This window comes from Notolepis coatsorum, assembly GCF_963971535.1.
Source record: "Notolepis coatsorum genome assembly, chromosome: 20".
Classification (NCBI taxonomy): domain Eukaryota; kingdom Metazoa; phylum Chordata; class Actinopteri; order Aulopiformes; family Paralepididae; genus Notolepis; species Notolepis coatsorum.
Genome location: NC_140184.1, coordinates 16,383,762 through 16,404,745, shown reverse-complemented (window position 1 = coordinate 16,404,745; position 20,984 = coordinate 16,383,762). Strand labels below are relative to the sequence as shown.

Here is a 20,984-nt window from a genome sequence, read left to right as displayed (position 1 = left end):
GGTACGTACCTCGGTTTTGAAGTCAAGGTTCGGTACGGTTTTCGGTACAGTGGGGGAAAGTTTGGCTTTCCATGTTCCACTCAGGGGTGATGTAGTGTGCAGTAATTAATTGTACTTGTAGGGCTGTCAACGAATATTCTGTATTGAAATTAATAATCGACTTGTAAAAAAATTCAAAAATAATAATAATTATATTAGAATGTGAAATAAACAGCCCCCGGTGGGCGGTTGTTAGAGGATAACATACCATTGTATTCGTTCGGTACACTACACAGCCGTTCGGTACGGTACACACTGAAACGGTTCGGTTCGGTACGGATATGTGTACCTTTACACCCCTAGCTCATTGTATGCCTTTTTACTGTTGTGAAGCACTTTGAGCTGCAATTATTGTATGAAAGGTGCTATACAAATAAAGTGTATTATTATTAGTATTATTTAACGGCATGAGGTAGACTCAGGAGGTTCAGTGGATGACTTGTATGATTACAAAGTCAGCGTAGACAGATACAGATAAAGCAGGTCATATTGGCTGCCAAGCTTCTTTTTCGCAGCCCACCAGCCTCCTGGCCTGTGTTTGTGTGGAAGTAAGCGGTGGGCTTTAATAGGCAGCCCCCCCCCCCCAATCTGTGATGTAAACAAATGAGTAGGCCCACCACCAGAAGTAAACAAAACATAGCAATGGCGACAAGCTATATTCCTCTATATAGTTGACCTTTTGAGACAAAACACTGGATGACAAAAACTGGTTTGTTTTGTGGTAATAAAAGTTTGTTTTATGTATATGAAAATGTATATGAATATCGTATATATGACATTTGTATAATCAAAAATAACAACTGTTCGGTGCTGGTGCTCTCAGTTGGCAGAGGATCACTCATTATGGCTCGTTATTAAGTCATTTTGGCTCTGTGAGGGATGAGAGGAGACGAAGGGAGCAGGAAGGAGAGAGAGGGGAGGCCGTGAGAGGAAACAGATGTTCACTTAACTGTCCCAGAGAGAAACAATAGGCCTAAGCCTACCACTCATCTTCACAAGCTCCCGCTGTTAGCCAGAGCGGCTGCTAACACATTGTAGGGTTCTGGTCTACTCTACTCACTAGCTGGACACTGAGGTTTAATCAACGAGAGATACAGGAAAACACGTTCGTCACAAGCCTCCGGTCTTACCGTTTGCTGTACGGGCTGGGCCTCTTTTAATTTATTATGGGATGGGCAGAGCGCTCGAGGGGATAGAAGAGGTCACAAAGTGCCACCAGAAAAATCAGCTTTAGAATTCCAGCTTTTGTTTTCAAAGTCATCGTCATGGCTACGCTAACCTCGCTGTGGCTGGCCAGGCCCACATAGACAGACAAATGATGTTTCTAAGGGAACGGTGATAGCAAACAGAACGAAAAGAAAACCCCATCAGACTGACAGCACCATCGATAAGCGCAACAATCTGGCCAGGGCGCATTCCTGGTTTAAAACCATGGGTGCTCGGAATGTGTGCCCCGCTGCAAATCCTTTACAGCTTTAAAAGTCAACCTGCACAGAGGAGTCGGTGAAACGGCCCATAATATAACACTGAAGCACATGCTGAAGTAAGACATGGTGCGTGTGTGTGTGTGTTTGTATGGCCTTGTGAGGACCACAGTTGAATGTGGATCGGGGTAAGAGTTTAATGGTTAGAGGTCACGGGGAACAAACATGTAAACATATAAGCCAATGAAATGCCCTCGCGATGGCGGCTGGGTGGCGCAGCGGACATTGCGCTCGTCACCAACGCAAGAGACACCGGGTTCGACTCCGGCCGTCCGCGTTGCCTCCGGCTTGGGCCGGCCGTCATACTAACTCAATTGGCAAAGTTAGCGGGTGGTAATCTGGACGTTGTGGACAGCGACTCCCACAGGTCAATTGGGGCGCTTGCACAGCAGAGACAGGAAATGGCGGGGGTAGTGAGCCTCCCACACGTTACACCTCGCCAATGAGAGTCCGCGCTGGCAGGTGAAAAGATGTGACAGGCTGCCTCCTCGTGTATCGGAGGGGACACGTGATGCAAGGCTTCTATCCTCCCTACAACCGGCCAGTGGGGGGCATATGCGAGCAACGTTTAAGACAGGGGAGGGGAGAATTGGCACAGTGGAATTGGGATGGGAGAAAAAATAGAAAAAGGAGAAAAAAAAGTGGATACAAAAAAGAGTCAAGCGTTATGTAGGAGTGTAAGCCTGCCATGCAAAAGGCTCAGACTTTTGATCGACGTTAATGCGGACTGAGGACGCATTAACCGGGGGCGACAGTGGCTCAGGAGGTAGAGCGGTTGTCTGGTAATCGGAAGGTTCCCAGTTCGATTCACGCTCCTCCCAGGCAGCGTGTCAAAGTATCCTTGAGCAAGACACTTACATAATCCCTAATTGCTCCCGATGAGCAGGTTGGCACCTCGCATGGTCGGTGTGTGAGGCACAAGCTTGTAAAGTGCTTTGGATAAAAGTCAGTTTGATGGGCAAACCTGTTACCGTCCCATAAATACCGGGAGAGGAGCACCACCACGGGTCGGGTCAGTCTGGAGAGGAGCACCACCACGGGTCAGTCTGGAGAGGAGCACCACCACGGGTCAGTCTGGAGAGGAGCACCACCACGGGTCAGTCTGGAGAGGAGCACCACCACGGGTCAGTCTAATAGAGCCTAAACCAGACATCACTGTGGAAAAAGGGAGCGTGAGAGGACCGGGTTGATCCTACTGGCTTTGTATGAGTTGTGGGGTGGCAGCGGTACACTTAGCATAGCAACAGCAAAACACATTTCATCACCATACTGGTGACGTTGACGCCATAACCCACAAACATTCCCCAGAGGGTAATTATATGCGAAAGATCTTCAAATATGTGTGTGGCTGCAATACAGATGAATGAATACAGATACATGCACACACAGTATGTCCATAGCTCTCTAGTGTGTCCACATGAAACAAGAGGTGTTCTGTCCTAAAGAGCAAGAGCATCCAGGCACCTCACGATGCAGCTGCAGCCCGGGAGCCGCCGAGCGCTAATAGAGAAACCGGAGACCCTCCCTGTCGACACGTCCCTCCAGGCCCACGCTGCTCCCCGCCACCCCGCGCGCGGTACGCCCATTGATTGACACTGTTGTGCTGTCGTAGTGTTCCGTTGCCGGGGCAACCCCCTCTGGGCTTCCCACAGGGGCAGGGTGACGACGCGGTCGCCAGCTGAGCTGAAGGGGGCCAGTGCCAGAGTAAACCATCTTTCTGTCCCAGCACAACAATACACACCATGTAAACACGGCACACAGCAACCGCCAGGAAGGAAGAGGGGAGGGGGAGAGAGAGAGGGAGGGAGGGGGAGAGAGAGAGACAGAGAGAAAGAGGGACAGGAGAGAGAAAGAAAGACAGAGAAAAAGACAGAGAGAACGAGAGACAGAGAAAGAAAGAGGGAGAGAGAAAGAAAGAGGGAGAGAAAGAAAGAGACAGAGGTAGGTGGGTGGGGGGCTAGAGAGGTAGTTTTGGAAAACATTCAAGAGCCCCACTTCTGCTTGGGAGGCTCAGCTTACAATGAATAAATTCCTGGCAAAGCAAAACGGAGGACTTGTTCTGAATTCATTTCGACAGCTAGTTATCAAAGCACTTCTATATAAAGATATTCATTGCCTCGGAGCCAATACTGTTCTCGGTCACCATTTATTTCGGATGAGAAGCCGGATGACTGCTCTCCTGTAGCAGCGTTAGAAACCAGATCTGCAAGCCCCAACAAGCCACTTAACAAACTCAAATACAATATTTCTATTGTGGAAGTGGATATGGAGCACACACAAAAAGAGCATGATCCAACTGTTATCAACAATAAGCTGTTTGTATCCAAAAGCATTAACCGTGTTTCTTTAGATCGTATTTCAGAATGACTTTCAGAGTGACTTTCTCTGTAACAAGATACAGGATAAATGTTTGCTTTTTCCTCATGCCTTCACACAAAGTCCAATACTTTTAAAATGTTTATATATACATTTCCAGTGTTACCTTGGAAGAAACAGCAATGTTATCATAGGACTTTTGATGCATTCGCGGAGTTGGCTCGGGAGGTTTTGCATGATTGCATTAACAAGCCTCTCCTCTTTTTATTTGTGTATCCGTTACCATTGAGACTAATGTGTAACGTGTGAGCAAAGGTGAAGAGCAAAGAAGCGATGTCACACACACGTGCTTTCGTTGGCACACGCGTGAACAGAGTGATATAATTATATATATATATTATATTATACTGTATATGAGGAATGCTTTTTCCATACAGGGACCATTACCTGTGGAAGAGCTACCCACTCACGTCCGTTGCCTCATAAAATCTCAGCTAAGAAAAACAAACAAGGATTTCAGAAGCGTATAACCGGGTGAGGGTGGGGGGGTGGGGGTGGGGGGTGTCCCGGGCTGTTTATTGTGAGGCATTAATGATAGAAAAGAAAACACGACGGTGCTTCAGAAGCCAGTGTCACATGCGACAGAGTGGATTTGTAGAATAAACGCCTTCTGTCAACAACAGAGGAGCAGGATCGGTTCTTCGCCCGGACTCCGCTGAGGGGATGGATGGCGTGTGCGGGAGGGCGTGTCACAGAGCAACACAGACCGTCGCCATAGCACCGCCGTCCGTGGGGACGTGAAGAACAAGCGACGAGGAAACACATTCTTCCATGAAAAAGTTGTACAAAATTAAGGTTTTCAGGTTAACATTTGGTAACAAAGTGTGCACCTGGAAAAAATTAAGTTACATTACGTTTACAAATCAAAACGTTCCTTCGTTTATAAAGACTGTACACAGGATTAACCTTTGGCATTCAACGTTAAATAGGAATAAATAATTGTAATGATATAAAAAAAAAAAAAGCGTGTGTTCACAAAGTAAAACAAAGAGTGTTTTGGGCAACGTTACAGAGCTCACGTGATGCTATCTGAAAGAGAGAATGTGGAAAGCACATCATGATTACAATGCTAGTTCTACAGTTCACGAATGATTAGTGGCGCAGTAAGACGGCATGCCCCTGCGTTCTGCCGTGGGTTTGTTGCATAGGTTGTGTCAAGACTCCATGCTACTGGAGATCACCGTCTCTCAGTTCTGTCGTCCTCTCATCTCCAAAGCGGCACGTCTCAAAGTCAACATGTGACACATGTCACACACGTGCTCAACCAGCCTTGCCAGAGCCGCCCTGGGTTAACGCTAGGCCATAGAGCTGCCCGTTCTGGATCTGGACGACTGTTCCGTTCTGCCGCTGCCCTGCCTCCATTTGGCCAGGCTGAGGTTGTTGTCCCTGTGATCGGCCGGCTCTCCGCTGGCCCGGCTCACGAAGACCGCTGGGGGCTGGGCGGAGGCCATCTCGAACATCAGCTCGGCCTCGCTCTTGCCGTTCCCCCGCGAGGACGCCTTCCTCTTCGTCCTGGGCCGGGGGGAAGGCAGGGCCAGTGGTTGGAGGGAAGGCAGCCCCAGGGGCTGGGTGGCAGCGGTGACCACTCTCTCTGCGTCCAGCGAGGTGCCGGCTACGGCCATGGAGCTGGTGCCCAGTCGGGCCAGCGCCACGGGGATCTCGTCCAGGGACTCCGCGGAGTCCGAGTGGTATTCGGCGGGGGGGCCGGCAGCCTGCACGGGGCCCGCGCCCAGGGGGGCCAGGGGGGGCAGGGAGGCCCTCAGAGGGAACACTGGGAAGGGAAGCCGCTGGCTCAGGGAAACGGGCACAGCTGGTATACTGCTGGGCTCTGCTGGAGGGAAGCGGGGAGACAGAGGAGCACAACCGTCACCACACACAGTACCAGCACAGTGCTATTGGTACAATGTTCAGCACATTGCTGGACACAGAAATGGAGCTACTAGTAGACTTGTGCTTAAAAACAGCACTCGGCTCCTTCAGAAACAAACCAAACTACAACTAGGCCCGTCGTGTGACAATGTAAGTATAGAGAGACTCAACAGGAGCTTCTATCCCCTGGGCCCAGGAGTTCAACACTTTTAATCCCTATCTGATTGGATTGGATTTGGATTTTGGGTAGTTCAAAACCAAAAAACAGGATTAGGATCACTTTGATATCCGATCAGATCAGGAAATCAAATCCAAGCTTTAATCTGGATCAAATCTTCAAAATGGGTAGTTAAAACGGACAACACAGGATTGGGATCAGTTTGATCCCAAAAAAAAAATGATTATCTTGATCCCACCAGAGGGGTGGATTTCCAGTGGATTACCAGAGCAAAATGTACTATACAATTTATTTAAAAATATGTTTCAATATAAATAAGATAGCAAAGTTTGTTAACTGAAATAATACACAATTCTAGCCTTCATGGCAAATAAACTTTATTTAAAAAAAATTGCCTATTTACAACCATCAAATGCACTCAAAGCACACACATCCACACACACTCACTTTAAACAAACAACTCACTGCAGCACCCACTTTACACACTTTAGAACACCTAAACACACTTCATATTTATTGGTAAAGAATTTGCACTACAACCCATACCTCATTACACCTTACTGTAAATTGTACCTCATCCCATTTCTGCTTTGCACTATATAGTATATTGTATATTAGTATATTGTATGGTAACTCAGTTACTTCTACTCTGCATTGAACATTGTACATATGTACATACTGAACACTTCTGTCCACGTACGTGACTTCTATTTTTACTTGCTATACTTGTTTTATTTTATACTTATCTATTTTTGTCTAGCACAGTCTCTGGAGCGTAATAGAAAGAAGCATTTTGTATAAAAGTATTCTGTACTTCTGTATGACAACTAATAAAGAAACTTGAAACTATTTAGTTTTCAACCAAATGCTGATGACATAAATGTTCATAAATGTTTATGCTCATAAAAGTATCACAACAAATATTGTCAATCACAAATGTAATTTAGATTAAAGAAAAAATATATTCTAATCTTCAAATGTCTCCTCAAAGCACACCTGGATGATCAGCTGCCTTTGAATGAATGTTTTTCTGTTGTTACCAGAGTATTTTTTTAATTACAATTCCATTATGATTTTATGTCCTTTTTATGTATTTAACAATATTATTAGACATTATAGACGTCTCTGCAATGTGGTCCTTGTCTTCCTTTTTTTTTCATACCCACTAGATGGAGATCAGTAGGATTAAAGCACCGATATTCAGGATCTAGTAATCTTGAAAAGTCTGAATCTGGATCAGGGTGATCCTATCCTGGATTACTTTGAAATACCGGAACAAAATCTGGCAGAGTTGTCTGATCCTGGATCACAAAAAGGGGATTTAAAAATCTGATCAGATCAGATAGGGATTAAAAGTGTTGAACTCCTGGGCCCAGGCCATCAGGATGCTCAATGACTCTATGCAACACTAACCCATCCAGTCTACATTCATTGCACACACATCCACATGCACACACTCACTTTAAACATTCACCATTAACATTCACTTTAAACAGGTTTTAACACTACACCATATTTGTATCTATTTATTACAAAAAGATGTTCACTACATCTCTACAATTTTGTACTTCAGTTTTGTATATTTTGTATAGTGTTTGGTCTTTATTCTTTTGACTTTTTTTTACTGTATGAAGCACAATCTCAGGAGGCTCATAGTATATCTTACTGTATATGACAAATAAAACAAAACTGGAAAACTACTATATTGATAATTTTGCGGACCTCTATATTGCCGCACACACGCACACACACAGTGTTGAACCAGCCAGGTGAAGTGTAGAGATAACGTGTCACTCCAGGCAAAGGTTTTGGAAGAATAAATGGACTTGGTTTCAAAGCCGAGTTCCTCAGCTCTTGACAGGGTAATATTTTGGGTATAAGCTGAATGGGAGAGGAGAGCCCATTAATAAAGCGAACGAGCCGGTATGTCAACTGAACGACCATTTCATTCTCCTCCGTTGAGTGAATATTTTCAACTAAGTGCTGAAAGGCGTGTCTTGGGTCACTCAGCGAGTCAGGAGGGGATGAGACAGTGGTAAAACTCACACGTCATTATCCGCACCCTTTAGCGGCTGGCTGCGCGTCTCTCCCTCATCATTCTCTTCTCTCTCCTCTCCCCTTGGTTTGCTTTTTAAAATAATTGGCTGTAGATAGTTTTGGCACTTGCTTGCTTGAGTGGGTTGAATAGGCAACAGTCTTCACAATGAATGAGCTGTTTCAGCTCTGATGGGTGTGGTTTCCTCGACTTGAGTATACTATGTAAAGTTACCAGGTGCCTATTCCAGTCAGCAGGTGTGTATATCTGTAGTTAGACATGCCTGGCTGCCCCTCCCTCACTGGAAGCTCATGAGGCAGCAGATCGAGAGAGCTGATCAGCTGAGACAAGTCGTAACATTGCTGAGTTGTAAGCACTAGCTAGTTAGCTTACCTAAATTTCATTAGACACAGTTCTTCTTACACAATGGGAGGGCCATACATGTATTTCTGCATCACTGGAAAACAAAAACCCTCCTCAATTCTGTCCATTTTACAAATGTCTGAAGTTTATCCGCAGTCTTCATTTCTGTCTGCATTCATTGCTTCTCTGTATTCCTGACCTTTGAACTTTAACATTGAAATACGCTTTAGATCCACTACAGGGCCAATCAGAGCTACTTACCACTTACTAGGGATGTAACGGTACACGTATTCGTACCAAACCGTTTCGGTATGGGACCTTCGGTTCACCTGTGTACCGAACGAATACAACGTTACGTTAACTCAGTGACAAGCGCCCATGCTTTGAACGCCAAAAACGAGTATACTAGTTTTTATGTTTTTTTTTATTATTATGATACTAAACAGTCACCCTGACCTTGTGTGTGATCCTGGTAACCCTGAGATAATTACAATTGAAATAAATGACGATCGAATCCCGATAGGTGGGTTTTGAGTACATCTGGGCTAGTTTCCTGTGGGGGGGGGGGGGTTGCACTTTGGCCACAGCAGCCGGCAAACTGCCTCGGCAAAGGCGATCGTGTGGAGCGAACTATTGGAGATTATTATAAAGATGACAACAGGTGATGATCCATCCATAAGGTGCATTTTTACCAGACTACGTTGGACTCAGCACTTCTGGTAAATCATAAAAATACTAAAGTCAAACCGGCCGAGGATGTTGTAACGTTATCTGTTCACCGCGCTGCGGTAGTCGTGAGAGCACTCCAGAGCCAACTAACGTTATTTATTTAAATTGTTCCTGTTCAGACTCAGACACTCCGGAGGAAGAGTGGACAGGGTTTGGCGGACCTGCTGACCAAGGTAACGTAACTGTAAGAATTCAGGCACAATGTTCTATTTTACCGAACCCCATCCTAAAACATGCCTTTGTGATCCCAGCCTCAGAAAACGAGTCCGACGAGTATGGCGAGGGAACCTGTAGTAGGCCTGTCACCCCTTCTAACTTAGGTGAGTTTGTTTGTTTGTTGCACATGTACAGACATCATGTAAATGAAATGTCCTCTAAAGGACAATACATCTAATCTAATGTATCTATTTGTTACGTTCCTGTGATTCCAGAACCAGGGATGACGGCGGAGCTGCATTCCAAACAGTCTAGTGTTGTTATTTAGTTGCAGTGCCATGTTTGGTCACTAAGTGGCACTCCATTGTTTGTACCTGATGTAGCTACAGGTTTAATTTGATTTAACCTGAGCCAGTATATATAGTTTTATAGTATAGTACATAGTCGATAGCAGTGTAGACATCATAGTATTGTATATAGTGTATACATATAATATAATGTACACTGTATTGTAAACATTGGACATATTGCACAATCAAGGTTATAATTGCACATTAAATGTTACAACTGTGAAGGGTTTCACACTGTTGAACGACAAATTGCACTATACCCTCGGGTATCTGCCACATATAGTGAGGGCCTCCAAGTTATTTATTTATTATAATCTTTTTATTATATTTGTATTTTTTTTTTTATTGATGGCATCTATGTGATGTATACTGTCCTTATGTGGTGTGATTTATTTTGTATTTCATGTTGTCTTGTAATAAATGTTCATTTTGAATTGAATCCCCTCATTCTACAGCAGTGAAATCTGTTATTGTTATGTAGCGCCCCACATGGTGGTTTTGTGAATAGAACAATTGTATGTATGGTCCTGTTACCTTTGACCTCGAAATATATAGGTGTCAGATGAGCAACAAGCACGAACTGCGCATGCTGCGCACAAAACACGCAATATCTCGCATTCTAGAAAATGTGCATGGAATTTCTTGATAAGGGACGCTTTTTAGCCTGGGATTGGGCAGGAACGGAGGTATGTAGAAATAAACGGTTTGTTCCCTGTTGGAGTATAAATATTGCCTTTCAAATGAGCCATAGTATTGTCTCCATAGCTATAATATAGAATATACGATGGGTCTGCAAACATCATCAAAATGGTCTGAAATGTTGGCGCCAGATTGCTCCACTTCTACAAGGCCCATTTGCATGTTATTGGTATCTAGGGACATCTATGGATCTCAGGGAATGTATTCCCAGTAGGGGTGTAAAGGTACACGTATCCGTACCGAACCGAACCGTTTCAGTGTGTACCGTACCGTACCGGACGGCTGTGTAGTGTACCGAACGAATACAACAGTATGTTAACCACTAACGACCGCCCACCAGGGGCTGTTTTTTTTACAATCTAATATAATTTATTATTATTATTTTTAAATGTGTTTACAAGTCGATTATTAATTTCAATATAGAATATTCGTTGACAGCCCTACAAGTACAATTCTTTACTGCACACTACATCACCCCTGAGTGAAATAAGGAAAGCCAAACTTTCCCCCACTGTACCGAAAACCCGTACCGAACCTTGACTTCAAAACCGAGGTACGTACCGAACCGTGGTTTTTGTGTACCGTTACACCCCTAATTCCCAGTGTCAGAAATATTGTGTCTGTTACTAGGCTTGAGTAAATTGTAATGAACCAAAGGAGAATATAATTTTTTTTAATTTTTTTAATTTTTTTTATCTTTGACGGTCTTTGCTAAAATGTACCAGACATGAACAATTCATTCAGCACGTATTGAGATCACGTGTACAAAACATCAAAGCACATGAATAAAGGGAAGATGATGAAACAGAAGGATTTGTAGATGCAGTACTTAATTCTGACATCCGGACACATGCAATTTTAAATATGATTATAGAATATAGAATATCAGGCCTATAAATGACCATATTATGGCCAAGTCACACATCTATGGATCAGGCCAAATCTCTCCTTTCCAATCTGGATTTATCTGATCAGATTTCTCATCAGATTGCAACGCCGTTTTTTTGCTAGACGTTCACAGAAAGGTAGAGAAAATAACTGCGTTCTAATTTATGGCAATAATGTTCAGGTTTGTTCCCAATGCGAGATATGATCCCGAAAATAAAGAGGAAAAAAAACCCTGAAGAATAAGTCAGATTATTGTAAATAAGAAACCTGTTCTTAATGATTTATCTGGCTAAATAAAGGTTAAATAAATAAAATTATTGACAGGGGCTGATTAGGTTGCGCCAAATCCTCGCGTCAATCCTCGCCTTTTTCCGATGTGATGCCCTGAGAGGTTAACCACTAATAGAACGCACATGCAGAACTTTGTTTTGCTATTGATATTTCAATAAGGTTAATCTACGTTATACAGTAATGTGAGTTGTCTGCTGTGGACAGATGGCTATTAGCCAATGAGGATGCAGTGCAATAGATAAAACACTGGTACATTTAAACTGAAACCAAACCGGCAATCGTTGATCTGATCACTGATCATGCACTCATACATACACACAGACATGTACACACAGATAGAGGAACAGACACACAGACATGTACACACAGCTAGAGGAACAGACACACATAGACAAACACACATACATATTACTACATAAGACTACAGTACACGCATGCATGCACACGGACAGACAAATACACATATTGCCATGAATCAGGGAACACACACACCTGCACCTAAAATTATTGTAACGTGATGTAATTATCGTAATTATTGTATGATCATGTAAAGTATGTCACTATTAATTATGTGCTCATTTGAACTAATGTACTTTTGGTAATGATGATACAGGATGTAATGACCACTTCTAAGTAGAAAAGCCAAACCAGAGACAGGGGTTGCAAATCAGCCATGGCTAGAAATCCTACATGCAATGCATCTGTAGCCTGTTACTGTAACTTGCTACAATGTTGTCTTTTGTCCTTGACAAATAAATACATGAAAGATGTGGTATAGCTAGGAGCACAGGACACACAATAATTTTGGTGGAAGGAATGATCCGGAATTACCCTGTTGAGGCACATTTGTATTGTGTTGCTTTATCTCTAAGCTTATGAGCCTTGCGACAATCCCGTCAGTTTACATAATATGCCCAACAGGTCGTAGTCAGTTGAGCCGGTCATAAATCAGCAAACAACACAAAACAAAGACTGCCTAGTGATGACATAGCGCCCGTAACGCCAACCCAGAGAAAACAAAGCAAGCCAACCCACCGGCTCAGAATAATTTGGTTTGGATACAAACTTAAAAAAAAAGGGGGGGAATGCCACAGATTTTTAAGAATTGACATGTTATTCCTTTAGGAGAGTCAGTATTTTGTGAACATGCACCGCTCTCTCCTGAAGCTAGGAATCAAAGGGAGAACCCTTGAATTTGTGGCGTCACCTGGATGTGAAATCCGGTGCCATTTTCACAATGAATGGAGCGCTGACTTGCTCTCTCTCGTTTGTTCTGACTTGCTCTCATTGTTGTGTTAATTACAGCTCAATTAAATTATAAGGTAGCAGTCCTTATGAGACTTATTTCTATTTCATCAACTACATAATTTCATCAAGCTGTAATTAACACAACACAAGGATGCAACGTCCCCGATGACATCACTGGTGGCCATATTCAACCTCATTTACTCTCAATAACTAAACTAATGTGTGCATTTGAGTATGTGAGATTAAGTGGTGAAGTGCCCCTTTAACACATAATGGCTGAACTGTCGTTCAAAATATTTTGTATAGAAAAAAACATGTTTCACCCTCTTATCCATAGCCATCCAATTACTTTTAGATGTAACCTTTGCTCATAAGAATCCTGGGCCCTCATTTATCAATTTCTCTTAGAAAATGTTCTATTTCCATACTTAAGCACAGAATTTAGAATGTGTGCACGCACAAAAAAAAATGGGATTTATCACACGTGCGTACACAGGTCCTACGCACACCTGTCATGATAAATATCACCTTGCTCTATACGCTGAGGCTCCTGCACACTTTCACGTATTTGCATACCAGAACCGCCCCGATTAACCATATACGGTAATGGAACACCCCCATGAAATGTGGAAAAATGGACTAACCCGAGCGAACTCTGAGGTCGCTTTCACACAGGGGCTGTTTGGTCCGGACTTTCAGACCAGAATTCGATAGTCCGGTTTTTCGGGTCTGTGTGAATGCGCGTCGAACTCGGTCCGCGGACCAAACAGGCGAACTCTAGTCCGCCTGAAAACGTAGGTCTCGGTTCGGCTTCAGCGGACCAAACGCGAACCAAATATAGGAAGTGATTATTATTACCACTCACTGCAAAACAAGCACACTGCATCTAATCTATCTCTCTATCTCTCTCTCTCTCTCTCTCTCTCTCTCTCTCTCTCTCTCTCTCTCTCTCTCTCTCTCTCTCTCTCTCTCTCTCTCTCTCTCTCTCTATCTATCTATCTATCTATCTATCTATCTATCTATCTATCTATCTATCTATCTATCTATCTATCTATCTATCTATCTAACTGTGCATCTTGGGAAGAAGGAAGAAACACGCGGCTTATTATTATTACCGAGGCGCACGGCATTAATAATGGATCAATGCCACGTCAATACTATTATTATTATTATATTATTATTATTGGTCTACAAGTTGTTTAGCGAGAGGATGGTGGTAATGTGCTTCAATAGAACAATGGATCAATGCCATATCAAAAATCAAAACTCGCTCCGCTGATCTGGAGGACTCGCAGACAGCACACACACACACACACACACACACACACACACACACACACACACACACACACACACACACACACACACACACACACACACACACACACACACACACACACACACACACACACACACACACACACACACACACACACACACACACACACACACACACACACACACACACACACACACACACACTGTATAACATGTTCTTTGTGCTCCATGTCCTCTTTATTTGGCAAGGATGATTTTAGCAGTGCCGTGTGTGCAACCATTCCAACTTAATGAGCATTTAATAGGTTCTAAGTGCTGTGTGTGTGTGTCTCTTATGAAGGCTCCAGCACATCAAATAAGTGGTTAAAAGCCACATGCTGGTAGCTAACAACACAGTGGGACAGAGGGCAACATACAGCAGCTATGACAACATGTGAGGTGGAAGGAGATCCGTCCGAGCCCAACCTCCCTGGCACTGTTAACGTTAGAACCCATTCAAATATTAACACTCACAACAGATGGGCCCACATGCTGTAAATAGGCCTATCTTCCCCTACTGAAAGGTCTGCTGCAGACTCACTGTCTGGTGAGTTCCCTGTATTGGATCGGATAAATACGACTATAAATGTGTTCACTGACGCACACAGATGTATTGGGACGCTCTGGCACCAATACTACCAGCACTCAAATCTGGAGAATTTAATTTGCAACATGCCAGAAGTCAAAGCAAATTTACTTGATGTTAGTTTTCTGACATAATAGAGGGTCTCTCTCATCAGGGTTCCCACAGACATTGCTAAATGAAATTCAAGGACTTTTAACCCTTTACTATCACACAACCAACCGACGGTCGCTGTCTGGTTAACCCTTTGTGTATTGTCGCAGTGAAAGGGTTAACCGTTTTGGTAGTGCGGCAGTGAAAGTACTTTTCGAAGCACTATTTTTCATTTTCAAGGATGTCACTCGAAGGATACAATTCACTTTTAAATGCACTTTTTTTAAGCATGTTCTTGGCCTGCTTGCCAGCTAGAGCAAGCTAGAGAAAATATTTCATGATTCAGAACAATTTGATCATGGATGAACAAAACATTCAATGTGAATGGTTGATTTGAATTTCAAGGACCTTTTAAGCAACTTTTTTTTTGTAAAAAATCAAGCACTTTAAGCACTTCAAGTACCTTGCGCGAACCCTGTCTAATGGAGAAAAATGGATCTGGCTAATTCTTTGTACTAATGAGCCCAAACGGATGGTCTAAGTCTTAGGTTAGACACAGAGCAACAGATGGGATTGGGATTAGGACTCAGTATCGGCAGTGAGACAGTGGTATCGGTGCATCACTAGTTTCTATCCAAGGCAAATTATAAGAAACGTAGGCTATACAGTTGTCATCGATATTGAATTTCTCAAAATATGGCACGGCGAGGCGAGCTCAGGCACTCGCACGTCCACGCGATAAAAAATGTATTCACTGTAATGTGAAATGCATGACATGACAGCGTCAACGCAATCTACTGTCTCGTACGCATCCTATCCGTTCTCACTCTTGGCATGTGGAGGCTGGCACAGGGAAGTCAACGGTGCGCACGCGCACACACACGCACACACACGCACAACTGTGCCACTTGCCATTGTCCACCTAGCACCATGACAGGGTACAAATATTTATGTAGGCGACTAGGCGAACACAGCCACTTAATCAACACCACGTGTGTGTGTGTGTGTCTTCATAGTGTTGGCCCTGTGCCTGCACACATACTCCCACACACAACAACACCTGATCCTTTGCAGCGCTACCTTGGCCACGCGCTTATCTGGTAAGTGAGACATCTGGGTGAGCGCCGCTCATACCTCTCTGAACCTCACCCGATAGCGAGCCAGGGCAGTGACATTAATGAAACTTTGATCTCGCCAGGATGAAACACGCTTAGAATCGGGCCTCAATTATGTATGAAACGACCTCATTTGAATTGCTAATGTCAGAAAAGGTAGAATGTGGCGTGTGTGTGGTGTGTGTGTTCCTTCATTCATTAGATCCTCCATTTGGTCTGGACCGAGTGAGCTCTCGTTATCAATGACGTTGAGAAAACACGGCGTGTGATAAATACAGAAAATAAAAACCGGGGTGAAACGGTTGATCATTAAGGGTCTAAATTGGCCAAAGGATGCTATTGAGTTTTAAGGTGTATTATAATATTGCAAGACGTTCCACATGTCGGGGGCACAGAAGCTGTTTCCAACATTAGGTTATAATTACTATAATAATGATAATATATTCGATTTGTAGGGGCGCTTTATATTTGTGAAACAAATCTCTGTAGAAGAACATAAAAAGTAGTAAGAGAGTAAAAAAACAAGAACATGAAATAAGTAGGACTAAAACTAGTAAAAGAGTAAAAAGAACATGAAATGTGAAGGGCTAAAACTAGTAAAAGAGTCAAATAAAATAAGAAGGGATAAAACTAGTAAAAGAGTCAAATAAAATAAGAAGGGCTAAAACTAGTAAAAGAGTCAAATAAAATAAGAAGGGCTAAAACTAGTAAAAGAGTCAAATAAAATAAGAAGGGCTAAAACTAGTAAAAGAGTCAAATAAAATAAGAAGGGCTAAAACTAGTAAAAGAGTCAAATAAAATAAGAAGGGCTAAAACTAGTAAAATAACATAAAATGTGTGGAGCGAAAACTAGATATAAATCAACAAAAGGCTCTATTATAAAGATGTGTTTTGAGGCCCTTTTTAAAAGCATCCACAGTCAGCTCAGATGGTCAGGGAGAGCATTTCACAGACTGGGAGCGGATGAGCAGAAAGCCTGATCTCCCACGGTGCGGAGTTTGGTCCTCGGGCGCTGGAGGAGGTTTGCCTGGCCGGAGTGGAGGTGTCGTGAGGAGGAGTGAGGGGTGATCAGTTCTTTAAAGGTAGAGGGGGGGGGGGGGGTTCCGTGGATGCACTGGTGAGTGAGCAGGGAGACTTTATACTCAATCCTGAGTGAGACAGGGAGCCAGTGAAGGGACTTGAGGACGGGTGTGATGTGGTGATATTTTGGCACTCTCATCAGGATCCTAGCAGCGCTATTCTGAATGTATTGTAGATTTTGGATGTTCTTGCTAGGGATCCCGATGAGAAGTGTGTTGCAATAATTCAGCCTGGAGGAGACAAAGACTATACTATACTATACTATACTATACTATACTATACTATACTATACTATACTATACTATACTATACTATACTATACACAAATAATGTGGCTCTTGTGTGCACTTCCTTGCAGAATTAATTTAAAAGACAGACTATACAATTAAATAACCACTGCACTCATTAAAGCACATATTAATATTCAATATTAAGACCTCTTAAATCAGGGCATTGCAGTGAGAACTGGCATAAGCTAATAGCTACTGCTTACCATTTGAGCCCTTTCAGGATGGATGTGAATGACGTAGTCTGTGTTGTTTGTGACGGCCCTTCGGTTATTGACTAATAGACTGGGCTTAGTTACTTTCTCACTGGCCTCAGAGGTCAGCCACTGCCTACAGTATAGACTCGCTTTCTCTTCACACTGTGTCAGTAAAGTCATGGGAAAAGAATTTCATTTTGCACACTTTGTTTTCCCGTAAAGAAAACAGTCCCCATGGCGACGGGCAAGGGAGCTCATTTTGTCATCGGTGTATGTTATGAAATTAGCGGTAATGCTAAATGCCGTTTATTATTCCTCATGACACATGTCGGGGCCCCTGGCCTGGAGGCAGAGGAGCCACTGCTCTCCCGTTCACATCCAATCACTTCCTTTAGAACGTTCTTTTAACTGTAATTATAGTAATAATAATAATAATAACATTATTTGTATAGCACTTTTCATACATAAATTGCAGTTCAAAGTGCTTCACAGCAGTAAAAAATACAGGCATAAGCTAGCATAAAAAAGATAGAGAGGTAGCAAGGTAAGGTAAATCACAGTTTTTCACATTAGGATCTAGCATCCGAATAGGCCTCTCTGTTTACGGCTTCATTCAGTAATACAAATTATAAAATAGAATAGACAGAGTAAAAAAGTGCGGTTTGATTCAGTTTAAAAATAGGCAATACTAAAAATAATAAAATAGAACAGACAGAGTAAAAAGTGTGATAAAATAGTTCAATAAAAATATACAATAACATTTCAAGTTTCAAGTTTCTTTAATAGTTGTCATACAGAAGTACAGAATACTTTTATACAAAATGCTTCTTTCTGTTACGCTCCAGAGACTGTGCTAGACAAAAGATAAGTATGAAATAAAATAAAATAGTATAGCATGTAAAAATAGAAGTAAAATAGAAGTCACGTACGTAGACACAGTGTTCAGTATATACATATGTACAATGTTCGATGCAGAATAGAGTAACTGAGTTACCATACAATATACAGTGGGGCGGCTATGGCTCAGGGGTAGAGCGGGTCATCCAATGATCGAAGGGTTGGTGATTCGAATCCCGCTCAAGCCCATGTCCATCCCATCGCCGTTGTGTCCTTGGGCAAGACACTTAACCTACTTGCCTCGTATGAATGTGTATGCATGTGAATGAATGTTGGTGGTGGTCGGAGGGGCAGACTCACGCTGCAGGGCAGCTCTGGCTGCAATTGTAGCTTACCACCACCGGTATGACTGTGTATGAACGAATAATGGACTCTGTGAAGCGCTCTGGGTGTCATGAAGAGCGCTATATAAATCCAAGCCATTATTATTATTATTATTATTATTATTATTATTATTATTATTATTATTATTATTATTATTATTATTATTATTATTATTATTATTATTATTATTATTATTATTATTATTATTATTATTATGCAATATACTAATATACAATACTATATAGTGCAAAGCAGAAATGGCATGAGGTACAATTTAGGTACAATTTACAGTAAGGTGTACTGAGGTATGGGTTGTAGTGCAAATCCTTTACCAATAAATATAAAGTGTGTTTAGGTGTTCTAAAGTGTGGAGAGTGGGTGCTGCAGTGTGTTGTTTGTTTAAAGTGAGTGTGTGCGTGTGGATGTGTGTGTTGTGAGTGCATTGGATGGTTGTTGCATAGTGTTATTGTTCATTGAGCAACCTGATGGCCTGGGGGTAGAAGCTTCTTCTGAGTCTTTCTGTGCTTGCCATGAGACTCCGGTATCGCTTGCCTGACCGCAGCAGTTCAAAGAGGCAGTTGTTTGGGTGGCTGGAGTCCTTAATAATTATCTTAGCCTTACCCCTGCACCGCTTGTTGTAAATGTTCTGGAGAGTGGGAAGCCCCCCTCCAATTGTGCATTCGGCTGAACGTGCCACTCTCTGTAGTCTGCTTCGGTCTTGTGCGGTGCTATTCCCAAACCAGGAGGTGATATTGCCAGTCAGGATGCTCTCTATTGTACATGAGTAGAAGTTCTTAAGGATCTTCTGACTGACTTGGAACTTCCTTAGGCGCCTGAGGAAGTAGAGGCATTGTCGTGCCTTCTTCACAACACTGTCAATGTGTGTGGTTGTCAAGTCCTCGGATATGTGGGCTCCAAGGTACTTAAAACTGTTCACTCTCTCAACCGGTGCCCCGTCGATGCTGAGGGGGCTGTAGTCCCTGACCCCCGACCTCCTAAAGTCCACAATCATCTCCTTTGTTTTGCTGACATTCAGTGAGAGGCTGTTCTCCTGGCACCATCCCGCCAGGACCTTGACCTCTTCCAGGTAGGCCATCCCGTCGTTTGCAGAGATCAGGCCCACCACTACTGTGTCGTCAGCAAATTTGATGATTGTGTTGTTGTTCCGCTGAGCCACACAGTCATGTGTGTACAGGGAGTAGAGGAGGGGACTCAGAACACAGCCCTGGGGGGCCCCTATGTTGAGGGTGATGGATGAGGAGGTGCAGTTGCCTGCTCTCACCACCTGGGGTCTGCCCGTCAGGAAGTCTAAGACCCACTGGCAGAGGTCATAGTTCAAGCCCAGGTCCCTGAGCTTGGCTATGAGTTTGGAGGGGACTATGATATTGAATGCTGAGCTGTAGTCGATGAATAGCATTCTCACATAGTTCCCCTGCCTCTTGTCCATGTGTGATGCTGCTGTGTGCAGCACATGGGCTATGGCGTCCTCTGTGGACCTGTTGGGGCGGTATGCAAATTGCAGGGGGTCCAGGTTGATGGGGAGGGAGGAGCAGATGTAGCCCTTTACTAGCTTCTCAAAGCACTTCATGGCTATGGAGGTGAGAGCTACAGGGCGGTAGTCGTTGAGGCAAGCAGGCTTGGATTTTTTAGATACAGGGATGATAGTGGACTTCTTCAGGCAGGTGGGGATGACAGCCTGTTCTAAGGACAGGTTAAATATGTCAGTGAATACCGGGGCCAGTTGGTCGGCACAGACTTTTAGGACACGGCCGGGGATGCCGTCCGGTCCTGCTGCCTTCCTGATATTCACTTTTTTAAAGGTCCTCCTCACCTCATGCTCTGTTACCCTGAACACTGAGTCTCCATCAGCAGACCCCCCCCCCCCCCCATTGCCGTGGCTTGTAGGCTGGTGTTGTTATTCCCAGCCTCAAACCTCGCATAGAAGGTATTGAGATAATTTGCTAAGGAGATGTCACTGTTCAGTTTGAGGGAGGTGCCTTTGTAATCTGTCATCGTTTTGAGGCCCTGCCACATAGCTCTGGAGTCAGCCTGTTCAAACTGAAGTTAAATTTTATTCCTGTAGCGCCGTTTTGCTTCTATTACTGTCCTCCTTAAGATTGTGTCCATTCAGCGGGCGGGGTTAATATTCATATTGGTCGTTGTAAGCCCCTGGCTCACCGGAGTATTTAAACCCTGCCCGCCCGGCTCAGATCGGCTCCTAAAACACACCAGCGCATTTCAAATGGGATGCAATAGCTCTGCATGGCAGTAGAGGGCGGTGTTGACCGTCTGCCAGCTCAGACAGGGTCTGAAGGGTATACCAGAGGCTGCAGCTATGAATTATGAATAGACATACTGTTGCCTGGTTTCCCCGGTGCGCTGCCTG

At 43.5% G+C, this 20,984-nt stretch overlaps 1 protein-coding gene across 1 annotated transcript in view; it reads right to left on the bottom strand.

Moving 5' to 3' along the window:
• Positions 1-4,396: 4,396 nt before the first annotated feature.
• zdhhc1 (zDHHC palmitoyltransferase 1) overlaps positions 4,397-20,984 on the bottom strand; it is a 65,028-nt gene continuing 48,440 nt past the window's right edge. Inside the window, exons 9-10 of the mRNA XM_084337677.1 lie at positions 7,208-7,247; positions 4,397-5,791 (exon numbers count right to left, since the gene is read on the bottom strand). Of these exons, the coding sequence (XP_084193803.1) occupies positions 5,195-5,791; positions 7,208-7,247 (637 nt within the window). The 3' untranslated portion in view covers positions 4,397-5,194. The remainder of the gene's footprint in view (positions 5,792-7,207; positions 7,248-20,984) is intronic.